This window comes from Zygotorulaspora mrakii, chromosome 6 (assembly GCF_013402915.1).
Source record: "Zygotorulaspora mrakii chromosome 6, complete sequence".
Classification (NCBI taxonomy): Eukaryota; Fungi; Ascomycota; class Saccharomycetes; order Saccharomycetales; family Saccharomycetaceae; genus Zygotorulaspora; species Zygotorulaspora mrakii.
This window is the reverse complement of record NC_050724.1, coordinates 448978-461724: the sequence shown is the minus strand read 5'-3', so window position 1 is coordinate 461724 and position 12747 is coordinate 448978. Positions and strand designations below refer to the sequence as shown.

The window sequence follows — 12747 nt, the reverse complement described above, 5'->3', positions numbered from 1 at the left end:
AAGTGTGTGTTCAAAGGATAGTTCGAAAATTTTTGATTTTGTTAATTCGTATCATTCCTGAAGCGAAGGCCTTGGAATTTGAAAATCCAGCTATATAAAAAAAATGGTTAGTAATAATACAACATCACAATTGAAATAGATAAATCTGTTATCTATGCACATACTGATAAATACCCTGATCTTCTTGGTGAAAGTATCTTGATGTTACGCTTTTTAAATGCTGGCAATTCGTTTAGCTTCGCAATGTGATCTTCTACCTCTTGCATCGGATCCGGAGTAATATACCTAGCAGAGAGCCAATGCCACAACCCCAGGGTTAGCATGTCGGCCACCAGAGTAAGTAAATTGAACCAAGAGTATATCCTTGAGGCTTTGCACATATTTTCATTGATAGAGGTAATGATTTCTTCAAACTCGGTCTCTGTAAAGAAATCACTTAGGGGGCTGACAGAAGAATAACCAAATAGTTCTCTATTATCAAAAATTCCGTGCGGAACAAATCTGGTTCTGCCCTCTTGCTCATTTATTAGTGCTGCTGGCTCTAATCCCGGTAAGCAGGTACTGAAATCAGGATATTCTAGAGTCGTTTCATATCGTCTTGGGATTCGAACGATTCTTGTGTCTTCGAACACTTTCGAACCCATGGGCGCATAAATATTGGGAAAGTGAGTTATACATAAGCCATATGCCTCTGAATGCTCAATCTGGTTGCAAGGTAAACTCAAATCAATGTAGTAGGTCTCTGAAAATTCGTGGTAATTGAAGAAGACGGGTTTTTGTGGATAATTAGAGTCTTGCACTTCAGGGAGCTCTGTCCCATGCTTAGAAATAGTGTCACTATTCACAGCACTCGGAGAGTGCTCTCGCAGGATACCAGGCTCCATATTTCGAGTTCTTATAGGATGAGTTGCGCCTTTGCTGCCTCTTATTGTCAAGGCTTGTTTATGATGTGGGCATTGCACAATTTGGGCAAAAAATGGTAAAGAAAAATAGTATCGCATTTCATCGTCAGGCTAAAAACTAACGAAATACAAATTAGTGACGAACTGGAAAGGCATCATGTCTTCCCCCGAATATGAATTTGTATCTAAATTCCTGACATTGGTCAGTATTTCAGAGCCTGTATTAACTGCCGATTACAAGTTGCCATTGCAACATGTCACAAAACTCGGTGTTGCATTACCAGCTTTAAAATACAGATATGACTTCAAAAAGTCCAGAAACAGTTCAAGAAATAATGATGCGTCCGGTGGCCCAGCCATTGCATTGAATTTGAAGAGTATTAGAGCCCCAAAGTTCTCAATTGATCAGCAATTTGCCGGCAATGATACAGTTTATCAAGTTAAAGAATACTTAGTCAAAGAAGGTAAGGCCCAACAAATACAACAATTTAAGCTACTTGTGAAAGGCAAAGTTCTTCATGACAGTGAATTAGTCTCTGACGTAGCAAGCGGTGGAACTAATATTGTCGTCATGATCTCCAAACCTATTGTCGACGAGGGCAGCCCTAGCTCTGTTTCTTCATCATCCCTAGGAGAAAAGGTAGCAACAACTGAACCGATAGACATTGACGCCGAAATTCCCTGGAATGATATTCAGTCTGCGCTTAAGTCTAGTTTAAATAGTGAGGAAGCCGTTGCTCAAGCTATGGATCGTCTGAAAAGGGGATACGAGTTAGCCAAGTAAGTAGTTCATTCCAACTTTAACCGAAATTTTTTATGATAACTTCATTTGTGCCCCAATGCTGGGCAGGTGGCTATGCATAGGTATTTATGTAAGTATAGTTCTTAAAAACGCTACAGTAAAACATCATCATCCTTACCTCTTTTCTTTCTCATTTGCCTCACTTTCTCTTTTATGCTATTATTCCAATGCACTCCACTCAGACTTTTCTTAAAACCGTAGACCTCAGATGACAGAGCATTGTTGACAAGATCGTTCCCGATTCTGTTATTGCTATTCACTTTCATATCCGACGCTGCACCTGAGATTTGCTCTTCATTATTTTCGTTATTAATACTGCCATAGTCTTGGGGTCCATTGGATAAAAGATCATTTTTCTGTGCGTTACTATCATTAATTTCATCATCGTCATGGTGAAGATTGCTACCGACAATCTCATTGTAATTCTTATACCTTTGCCGCTGTGTTGTTACATATTTTCTGCAACGATCTATCTCATCTTGGTCTAATCTATTCAGTGCGACCCTCTTCTTGAAAATTACCTTATCAAAAATATCATTAGGGTTAATTAAATGTTTTGGGAAGGATTGAATTACCTGGAAGACTTCCATTTCGCTTTCATCTTGATTTATCCGTAAATCCTTAGAATGATAATTCCCATTTGATAAAGAATAATGACGCAACACCCTTTGCGGCCTATTTTTCAATAAAGTCTGTTCGCTCAATTTCAAAATTGCCAGTGAAGCTTTGAATAGAAAATGCGATTCTTCGTAAAACAAGCAGTCCCACACTCTCAAGGTTGTCTCAATAGGCAATACACCTACAAAACAGCTCATAAACCAGCTGGCTGTGCAAAGAGTGATTGGAGGCAATCTATAAAGAAATTCATTTTTGCCGAAGTTGTATTTCGAATTTCCAAGATTAATGGGGCTCCTTTTATGCAATGGGGCTATGAATGGCCAGATTTCAGGTAAATATTCTTTGACACACAACATTAATACCCCTTGATCAACGTTAACACCTTCCAAATTTACATTATGCACGCCTGGCAAGTATCTCGACGTGATGATGACAAGCATCCAAAAAGCTTTCTCTTCATCCATAAAAAGTAGTAACAGGCCCGCCAAAAAGTTCATTGACTGACAATACCCAATTTTTGGATTATACAAAGAGAACGCAACCAAAACGCGGCGTAATGATTTAATCATCGGAGGTTCATCCAACTGAAATGTCTCTCTCTGAAAATGAATATTATCCGGGAAAGTTCTGTTCAAATCCCTTTCAATGATATCCAAATCCTGCATCGGTTTCTTCTTCTTCTTCTTCTTCAACAAATCGTCCATTTTTTGTAACAATTTATCGTAAAGACCTTTATTTTTAGTCAGCTTTTCCTGTCCGCGTGCAAAATACCACCATGCATTACCTCTCCATTCCGCAGGTATACCTTTCCTTACATATCTTTTCAATTTCTCGCTTCTAGATGGGAACCGATTGGGTGAATCATTATCCATCGGTAATCCACTTTTCGCCAGTAACAATTTCCATTTATGCTTACGTCTTATGCAGTACTGTGAATAGTCCTTCCACCATTTATTATATTCTTCCACGGTAATAAAGTTGTTCTGTTTCTTGAATCCGTACCTGTCGAGATGCTCAGTTTCGCTCCCATTGCAATTGTTTTGCAACATTGACATTGTTGGAGTATTCCCCTCATCGCTGTCCACATTCTGTTGACTATCCTCGTCGTTATTGTCCTCGAAATCATCCATCTGGCGTGATATCACTTCATCATCGTACAAGTTAATCACACTTAAATTTGCATCTCTGTCATTAAAGGATAGATTGTCACCCAAATTGAGGAGATTGTCACCGTTACAGTTCCTCAGAAGGGTAGGTTCACTCATACTATGACCAGCATACGTTTTTTCATGAAAATTAGGAGCTGACGGGGACTTTCTAGGTCCAGAATTTCTTGCAACTTTTGTGCTCTCGGTCTGCTCCGCAGCTACACCTATTCCCTCATTCATTAATGGCTTATGTTGCTCAATTCCCTCTGTGGTTCTCAGTATATCTACAGACATACCAATCCACACCAATAGAAAATAGCAAGACAGAGCAGTGGTGCCAATCACAGTCACTTTTCAATGTCAGGTCTTCAGCATTTGCATGGTTTCTACCCTTACGCATGAAAAGTTACAGTGTCGCTCCCAACGGGCAAAGCAAAAAAAGATCAGTATGTGGAAGGACCAATAATGATAAATGGTATGTTTTCGCAACATTCTTTGAGTGAATAGATGATGCAAGATCTCACAACCTGGATATCTTTGTGGTTGCGTCATCACTATTGCATTTCATCTGATTTACATTCCAAGGCAGTATTGTCAATGTTGGACAAGCTATGATCAGGGACCTCTCATGGAAACTAGATCCTGGGGATCGTAACTATGCGAGTTGCCAGCCACAGGAACTGGGAAATGGTATAATAATTGGGAGCTTGCTGCCGAATATTGCATATCTGGCAGACAATATAAAGTTTCAAAGCTACTGTGATGGCCAACTACCTGTTTACAATGCGGCGAGAATGACTGATTTCTCGTACCCATATTTGGATATTGTGAAAGAGGATTGGCAAGCTTATATTGAAGCGGACGACATTTTGACTGGCTCCTTTTCTTACGGCATATACCCCGTACTGCTTTCTCTTACTGCCAACTTTGTCATAACTGTCTTTCTGACGTTGTTGATATTTATTAATATAAAGAGCAAGCACTCGAAATATACCTCAATCTTATTAAAAGTTGGAGCTGTTATTAGTTCGATAAAGATCATTATTTTTGTGACAAGAGCTTTAAAGGAGCTGTGCCGGCTACACGATGACTATGGAGTTGCTACGACGTACCGTATTATGCTTTTGTTCTCATCTGATCTAAGCTTTTCGATTTTAGATTTGATTTCAATTTTTCTTTTGCAATTGTGTCAAGTCATGATTGCGATAAGGTTGTTTTCACGCAACCTGGAGAAAAGGTTGGTTTTCCTCCTCGGTGCTTCCTTGGTCATTGTAGCAAACGTTCTGTGGGCCATACCACAATTCTCGGATGTGATTAACCGTGACGATCCCCATGCGGAGCTGTTAGCGCCATTTGTCTATTTATTCAGAATTGCAATTGCCGCATCGTATGCTAGTACTATAATATCTTATGGAATCCTGAAGAGGAGATTTTGTTTTGCCACTAGTCAAATGGCCATTTTAACCACATTAACTGTACTTGTTGTGCTTTTGCAACCAGCACTTTTCCTTGCAGATGTTTCAAACGTGTGGCTCTCTGGTGTTGGCGAGCTTTTCAATACCACTTGTTACGTTGGGTCTACTTCAATAGTATGGGAGTGGCTAGACAGATTAGGTGTGAGTGAAAGGAGGGAACAGGCACAAAGCATATTAGGTAGACCAATATATGAGGATGAGCAAAGTGACTATCATATCGCAAAGTATGCACTGCGGGTACAAAAAGCTTTGACGCACGCAAAATCTGGAAACTTGGAAGAGAGAAAACAAATTTCCTCTCTTTGTGAGGCTAGAAGTTCCTCCTGCACCAATTTTATAGATACAGAGGGTGAAATAACATTTCAAAACGATGAGGCAAACTATATTGGGGGTCAGGTTGACGGTGAAAGTATAAATCAGGTTAAATTCAAACAACAACAGAGTTTCAAAGAGGTAACGCAGCAAAAGATAACGGTTGTTTGCGACAGACTACTCTACTATGCGGACCAGGTGGTTTCGAAAAGCTGGGGTACTTTAAGTTTGAGTTCTAAAAGCACGGATGATTCAACAAAACGAGAAAAGATGGTTAGGAAACGAGTAGGCTTAGACAGACCTAACGAAGTTTATATTTACTCTACCAAAGATGTGATATTCGAACCCGATGGCGATATAGAAGAAGAAGAAGAGCAAAAAGAAGCTAATGAACAAAGATATCATTCCCATGATGCCTAGGCGTAAACCTCAAGTTATAGCATTAACGAAGTTATAGAAGAGGGCAACTATAGTTGCGGAATAAGCTGCGAATCACAGAATATCACATTGGGTGAATATTACACGGGGTATAGAGAGAGAGAAAAAGCTGATCTTCAGGAAACTTGTAATCATGCAAAGTAGTCCCATTCAGAAAATGCGCCGTCGAAGTTCTTCCAATGCAAGTTTACGGGATACCTCATGTATTTAACGCCTCCCCTTGAGACATTGTATTCGTGATTCAGATGAAAAAAATAGTCCATTTCAATATTCTTCCCCCAAAAAATACAACGCCTCTTATGTGGTTTCAACCAGTTGATCCTTTTAAAGCCAGAAATTGGACTTGAGTGTAAAATGCAATCGACTGACTTGCTCGTAAAATAGACCGAAGGTAAATGTTCTGATAAACTGCGAATAATATTGTTAATTCTCAAATTAATTTTCTGCTGAAATCTTTCGGCTTGATCTCTCGTGTCATAGGAAGACAAAAGTGTCGCAAGTACGGGTTCGATGTCCTCAATAATTCTCTTTTTTAAGAACCTTCGAAACAGTATTTTAGCAGATATAGATTTGTCAACATAAATGTATAGAGGAAGTTGATTTTTTAATAATTCAGATTTTATCGTGAGACCTGTTTGCTTATAAAACTCTTTTGCTAATAATCGATTTATCTTTTCCACATCCGTCTTAAAAGTCCTCTGATCACTCTTGATGAACTTATGCTTATACGCGTAATCACTTGACTCACGCTGGTAATTTTTCCTAGCATTCATTGCAGCCTGATTTTTTGAGTCACTACGATCGTTATCCCAGATGTGGTTGCGCTGGCCCACATGGGCGACACGTGAAATATTCACTATTTCTGAATCATCATTCATCGCTGAGTTGTGGACTTTCATCTTGATCAGGTCTGTATATTTTTCCTGTCTCTTCTTATCACTGTTCCTCTCAACTCTTACTATTTTGAACGGTTTCAATCGAGACATAACATTTTTAGGAACATCTTTGAATGCCTGGTCATCATAAACCATTCCGCTTATTGATGCATCCCATGGTATGATTGGCTTACGATTCCTACCACTACTGTTTTGCAAGTTATCGTCAGTATTGTTCCTCTTGAGATCTTCGATTGTTTCGCTTACGCTCACAGCTCCGGAGCCTTTGGTATCTTCTGCTACTTTCAAGTTTGCGAATGAACTGAAGAAGTTATCAAGTGCATTATATCTTCTATCCGCACGGACAGGTGAGTTTCCCAGGAACAAGGGCCTATAACCGGCATATAGGCCTTCCGTTTGGACATCGCGCGTGGGAATATAATCGGTTGATGGCACTTTCGGAACTAATATACTCTTTCTTATTGAGCTGACTTGAACTGTTCCGTTATCACCTTTTTCCGAAGCTTCAACTCGTTCGTATGCTTTACCTGTAACGCTCTTCTGCGTTTCATCATTCACCCGATTCTTTAAATCCTCCTGCTCCTTAAGGTCGCTACTGAGATTATTGCCCTTTTTGCTCCTTTTGCCATTTGAATAAAGGCGCTTAACTGAAACCTTTTGAGAGCCTTGTGGTCCTTGTTTGCTAGCATGTAAAGCTTTGTTCCAAATGTAAGCTTGGCGTAACATGTTTCCGTCCAATGCTGGTATAGTACTCAAAACTGCTGTCTTCTAGTTTCTATGAGGGTGAGAGTCACTCTCTCAGAAAACCTGCCTAAATGAATAGTCAAGCAATATCTCCGCTTTGTATCTTTTAGGCACTGTTCAATGACGCCTGGCTTATCATCTTGATCTACCATTTTTGCTCGTGAGCGGCAAACTACGATTGTGTTACAAAAGCACTTAGGCAAGAACGTTCCTGCAAAGCGCTGAAGCACTAGTCTAGGAAAGGGTGATCAATAGGAAGGCAATGGAATGATAGAGAGAAACAAGCAGCCAAAGCTCCTTCTCTCCTCCATTTGTAGTTATTCTGTATTATAAGCTTCAATATATCGCCTTAAACGAAACATCGATCGATATGATACCTATTTTAAACATAGCTTAATTAACAACAGTTGGAAGTGCAATATATTTAGCCTAAAAGAACCGTATAATTATCAAGATTGCTCTATGTCTGTCGTTAACAAAGAGTTCAACGCTTTCTGGAAGCAATTATATAGTGAATTGCAGTCGTTGTCGTCAGAAGCCAAGAAAAGGAACAATGCTATAAGACAGGCAAGCGATAAGTCGATAGAGATATTGAAAACTGTACATAGTTATGATGAACTTTCGCAACATCCCGATTTTGTGGTGCCATTCATATTATCATGCTCATCAAACAATGCTAAATTCACTACTATTTCGATGCAGTGTCTGCAGGGGTTAGCGTCGACGCCTTGTTTGCCGCAGGATAAATTATCGGATGTGCTTGATGGGTTCATCGACGCAACTCAATTGGCGTTAGAAATTAAATTAAAGGTGTTGCAGGTACTGCCGATTTTTTTCAAAAACTACTCTCAATACGTATTTGGTCCCTTGTGTGCTAAACTTCTGCGTTGTTGTTCAAACTTATTGCATTCACCCAATAAATCATCTATGGTAGTTGGAACCGCCAGTGCGACATTACAACAGCTGATAGATGAAATATTTGAGCGAGTATTGAGCGAAGACAGTGCGCTAGAGGAGGGAGACTACAGTGTATTGGTGGGGAATAACGAATCGATAAAAGTCAATGCCTATCGTTTCGATGCAAATCGTTTATTTTCAGATTTATGTTCATCATTTGATATTACAGATTCTCAAGAACACGGTATTGATGAATCATTTTTGGATACCAAAAATCTGCCTGTGACATACGGTTTGGAAATTCTAGAGTCAATTCTACAAAACGGAAAAGGAATTTTCCTTAAATTTACAGATATGCAATTTCTCTTGCGGATCAAAACTGTACCTTTTTTATTACGTTGCATCTCTTCGGGCAAACACTTTTCAATAGTACTGCGAAGTTTTCGCTGCATAAACTTGCTAATGAATGAAGACTATCTTTTAGTATTGGAGCTAGAAATGGAAGTCATACTCTCCCTTTTAATACACGCCCTATCTATCGACTCGGATTCTTCTCTGTGGAAGAAGGCTTTATCATTAGAAATTTTTGCCAACGTTGCGCAAAATTTTAACTTGCTAGCAGAGGTATTTATGACATATGACAACTTTCCCGACAAGAAGCATGTCATAACCAACCTGCTGAATGAACTGCTTCGGTTGTTGTCCGATGAAGATGTGAAGAATTGCCTGTGTGAATCGGACGTGATAGAAAAACTGGATCAGCCCATTATTTCAGCCGAAGTTTTACCTTTGAAAATCCAGTATATTCACATGCTTGATAAAAGCAATGCACCATCAGTAAACATCATCTACATAATATGGTTAATTTTGACCATTCCAAATGAAATGTCGGACGGCTTGAGTGTCGCTACCCTCAAGTTTTCGCAATCTGCCGACGAGCTTTCCAGTGCTGATCATCTCGAAAGATTAACTATTGTCTATCAAGGTATTTTCAGTGGTTTGTTTGAGATCCATTGCAAGTTCTTATTCTCTACCAGTTTAGATACACCATTGTTTCACTCATTGATAAGGGCGTTTCAAAAGCTCGCTCATGCAGCGGGAATGCTGTCTCTATCAAAAGAGCTAAATCGATGCCTTGACCTTTTCTCGCAGGCAATTGTAACTAACGGTATAACGAACAACCCAATGCATCTAGAAACTTCTCAACAAAGCACTATATTCAACACCTTAAGTGGATCGTTAGTGGGACCGACCTCCTCTGATAAAGTTTCTTCTGAATTTCAATTCAGGCGCATCTTCCCTCCTCGAAATATAAACCAGCGGCAAGTTAGTCTCTTTCGGGCGTTAATATCATTATCTGTATCTCTGGGACCTGCCCTAGATTCAGAGAATTGGTCGTACATCTTAAAGACGTGGCAATGGATTTCCTATTACGTCTATGGACCTTCCGCCGATATAATGGAGGAGTTTTATGCGCAGGATGTCCCACCCTCTCCCTCGATGACAAAAAATGAGATACTATCCGTGGAAAATAGCATCGTAAAGCTCTACGAAAGCACCACTTCATATGGAAGTACAGCATTTAAAGCCATTCTTGAACAACTGATATCGGAGTGTCAATGTTCCCTATTTCCAAGAGAAATGAATGACGATGTAGATGCCTCGTCTAACAAAACGACTGCTTGTAGACAGATCGAAGGCTGTGCTTGCAATCGATTATTTTACATTACGCAAATTGGAGAGTTAGCGATTTACAATTCGAGCCGATTCTTTACAGATCAAAAGAACAAAGAAACTGCTCTGATGGCAGTAAATTATTTGATAGAGCTTGTTGCCAACAGAGATTTACCAAATTTGACAATAAGATTATATGCAGCAAAAACTTTCACTGATATTATAAGAAAAGTTTGCTTTGAAGTAGGGAGCATTGAAGATCAGGATCTCAGAGTCGCCAGATTTCACATTCTTGAGAGCGTCATACTGGATTCAATATTGAATTGCATCAATGCGCTCAAAGAATTAGATGTTACAAAAAATACCATCCACAACGGGGTATTGAAAGCAGAATCCGAAATTCTTCTGCAATTGCTATCGGCCTTGAAGGATATTCTCAATGAGTTTGGTGATATAATAAATACGTCATGGTCAGCTGTATTTATGATCGTCAATTCGCCATTTGAGTGGCTCAAAAAGGATTTAAACGACGTCTTAGTGGAGGACGAAAGTGATTCTTCGTTGGTAAATGGTATACTTCAAAAGTATAAGGAAATGATTCAGGTATCCTATGATGTCTTCAAGTTGATTTCTGATGACTTTTTGCAATCACTGCCAATTCAGATAATCAAAATCGTAATTGATACACTTCTCAATTTCGTGATGCAAGAACTGAATTTAAATATATCCTTTTCATCTATCAGTCAATTTTGGCTCGTCGGCGACTATTTAAGGCAGCGAAAGGATCAACCCCTGATTTCAAATGAAGAGAAAGAGTTTCTTCATGACATCGAGAGTGGAAGACTGGAAGAAATCATATCCTCACATGATGCGGGAGCATACAAGATGTATAATGGATTGTGGCTGTACCTCTTAAAGAAGCTAATCGAGTGCTCTGAGGATAAAAGAATCGAGGTAAAAAATGGTGCCGTTCAGACATTTTTTAGAATTGTTGATTCCCATGGTGCCTTCTTTCCGGATTGGAATTTGATTTTTCTCGAAGTTATCAAGCCGTTGTTGACAAACAAATGGAGTGTGAGAGATCAAACCAGTGATGCGGAATTCTGGAACCATACTTTTGAAGGTTTGGTTGATCTTTACCCTTCCCATTTTACGGATTTTTCAGAAGATGGAGCCGGGACTGAACAGTGGAGGATGCTGTTAGATTTTATAGAAAGCTATGTGGGGTCTGGCTCAACCGATGTAGCATATGTTGCGATCGTCAATTACCACACGTTATTGAAATCAATGCTTGACATGGCATACCTGCCGAAAGAGGTTTTGGACAAGGTTATGGATATATGGAGCCGCTACAACATTGTTTATGGCGACCTCACCGATAATACATTTGCCAAGAGAAGTAACTATGATTGTGTCCAAGAGTTTATTGCAAGCTTCCCACACCTATATAAGCTAATAATGAAATATGAGGGCGTAACAGTCGAGTTTCTTGAAAAGATTTTGAGTCTTTTTAACTCTGCTGTCAGATATCCTCTGTTGCCCGAAAATATTAGAGACAAGATAAAACCATCTTCTCTCCAGCTAGCAGTTCTCACTGGCTTAAGTACATTTGCACAGTCAGAGAATGGTAATATTGAGGTGTTAATTCTTTTCCAGCTGAGCGCAATCATGGCGCTACCATTCGAGACCAAAGAAAAGATTGAGAAAAAGCTGCTTCCAAAACTACCTGTGTCATCGAGATCGCGGATCCCTTCATTTGAGGCAGTAAGCTTCAGCGCTTTTAAACTTTTGAAAGAGAGGCTTGAAGCGGAGAGAAACTGGGCATTTTTGACTGAAAGAGCCTCTATCAAGATAATGAATAACCTCAGCAATGTAATAAGTCGCAAACCATTTTTTGAAGTGGTGAAAGATTCCGAGGAGCCAATATGGATAATGGTATCAAGGTGCTTCAGGGATATTTCGCTGAAGATGTTTAGCGTAAGTTCTACTTTAAGAGCAATAGATCAATCAAGGAGGGACTTCTGTGATATATTTGTGGGTGTAGCGGCCTCAATACTGAAGAGAATAGATGCGATTGCCGATAAAAAAACAGGAAGCCTTGATGCAATAGAATATGCACATTACAGAGAAATTCTGCTGAAGAAAGAGATCATTCAATATCTGGATAAAACTCAGATAGACAATTTCCTAACAGCTATTTGGGAATGTTCCTTTTTGTACGAGTTTAGTGAAGTCGAGAATGAGATACTCGACCTAAGTGAGTCACTTTCCTCACTAGCCTCCAAATTATCACAATTTGAGTTTGCAGACGTTGCTGGTTCAACTACCGAGACACCTATATTGAGCAAATATCAATGCTCTATCGCTTGTCTAAAGGATCTTATATCATTTGCCATTATTCCTGGTTCCGAGTATGAAGAAATACGTCGCTCATGCTCACCATACTTGGTATGCAGGCTTGCATTCGCATTGAGAAGATACATATCCAATGAATCACTAGTAAGACGGGCTCCAATTCCAAAAGTTCGCAAAATCGAGCTCGAAATACTATTGGTGGGTCTTCATGACATTCTTGAACCAACAAATGAGAATACGAAATCAACAGATGAAGCAATTTTAACGGCTCTAAAAGTGTTGCACCCGTTAATACTGAGAACAATTCCTCTGTCACATAAATTAGATGTACTGCAAAAGGATGTACTTGAACTGTCGCTAGGCTTTACAAGACTTATATCTAAGAGTGATATATAGTGTGCTTGATAATGATGTAATAAATGTTTATCTAAAACCGCATATAATGATCTTCTATTCAAAGAGTGCTCACGAAAACCTGCGTTAGCA

At 39.4% G+C, this 12747-nt stretch overlaps 6 protein-coding genes across 6 annotated transcripts; 3 read left to right on the top strand and 3 right to left on the bottom strand.

The window, feature by feature from the left end:
- Positions 1-152: 152 nt before the first annotated feature.
- On the bottom strand, positions 153-1001 carry SHR5 (Shr5p; the record flags this gene model as incomplete). The annotated part of the gene is made up of 1 exon (XM_037289555.1): positions 153-1001. The coding sequence occupies one exon, from the start codon at positions 999-1001 to the stop codon at positions 153-155; it is 849 nt and encodes a 282-aa protein (XP_037145450.1).
- A 58-nt stretch (positions 1002-1059) lies between these two features.
- MDY2 (Mdy2p) lies at positions 1060-1686 on the top strand (the record flags this gene model as incomplete). Its single annotated transcript, XM_037289554.1, has 1 exon — positions 1060-1686. One exon carries the CDS (start codon positions 1060-1062, stop codon positions 1684-1686), a length of 627 nt encoding a protein of 208 aa, XP_037145449.1.
- Positions 1687-1796: 110 nt separating this feature from the next.
- On the bottom strand, positions 1797-3764 carry MSB3 (Rab GTPase-activating protein MSB3; the record flags this gene model as incomplete). The annotated part of the gene is made up of 1 exon (XM_037289553.1): positions 1797-3764. The coding sequence occupies one exon, from the start codon at positions 3762-3764 to the stop codon at positions 1797-1799; it is 1968 nt and encodes a 655-aa protein (XP_037145448.1).
- Positions 3765-4081: 317 nt separating this feature from the next.
- Positions 4082-5677, top strand: RIM21 (Rim21p; the record flags this gene model as incomplete). The annotated part of the gene is made up of 1 exon (XM_037289552.1): positions 4082-5677. One exon carries the CDS (start codon positions 4082-4084, stop codon positions 5675-5677), a length of 1596 nt encoding a protein of 531 aa, XP_037145447.1.
- A 149-nt stretch (positions 5678-5826) lies between these two features.
- Positions 5827-7317, bottom strand: MRX6 (Mrx6p; the record flags this gene model as incomplete). The annotated part of the gene is made up of 1 exon (XM_037289551.1): positions 5827-7317. The coding sequence occupies one exon, from the start codon at positions 7315-7317 to the stop codon at positions 5827-5829; it is 1491 nt and encodes a 496-aa protein (XP_037145446.1).
- A 480-nt stretch (positions 7318-7797) lies between these two features.
- MON2 (Mon2p) lies at positions 7798-12657 on the top strand (the record flags this gene model as incomplete). The annotated part of the gene is made up of 1 exon (XM_037289550.1): positions 7798-12657. The coding sequence occupies one exon, from the start codon at positions 7798-7800 to the stop codon at positions 12655-12657; it is 4860 nt and encodes a 1619-aa protein (XP_037145445.1).
- Between the last annotated feature and the right edge of the window lie 90 nt (positions 12658-12747).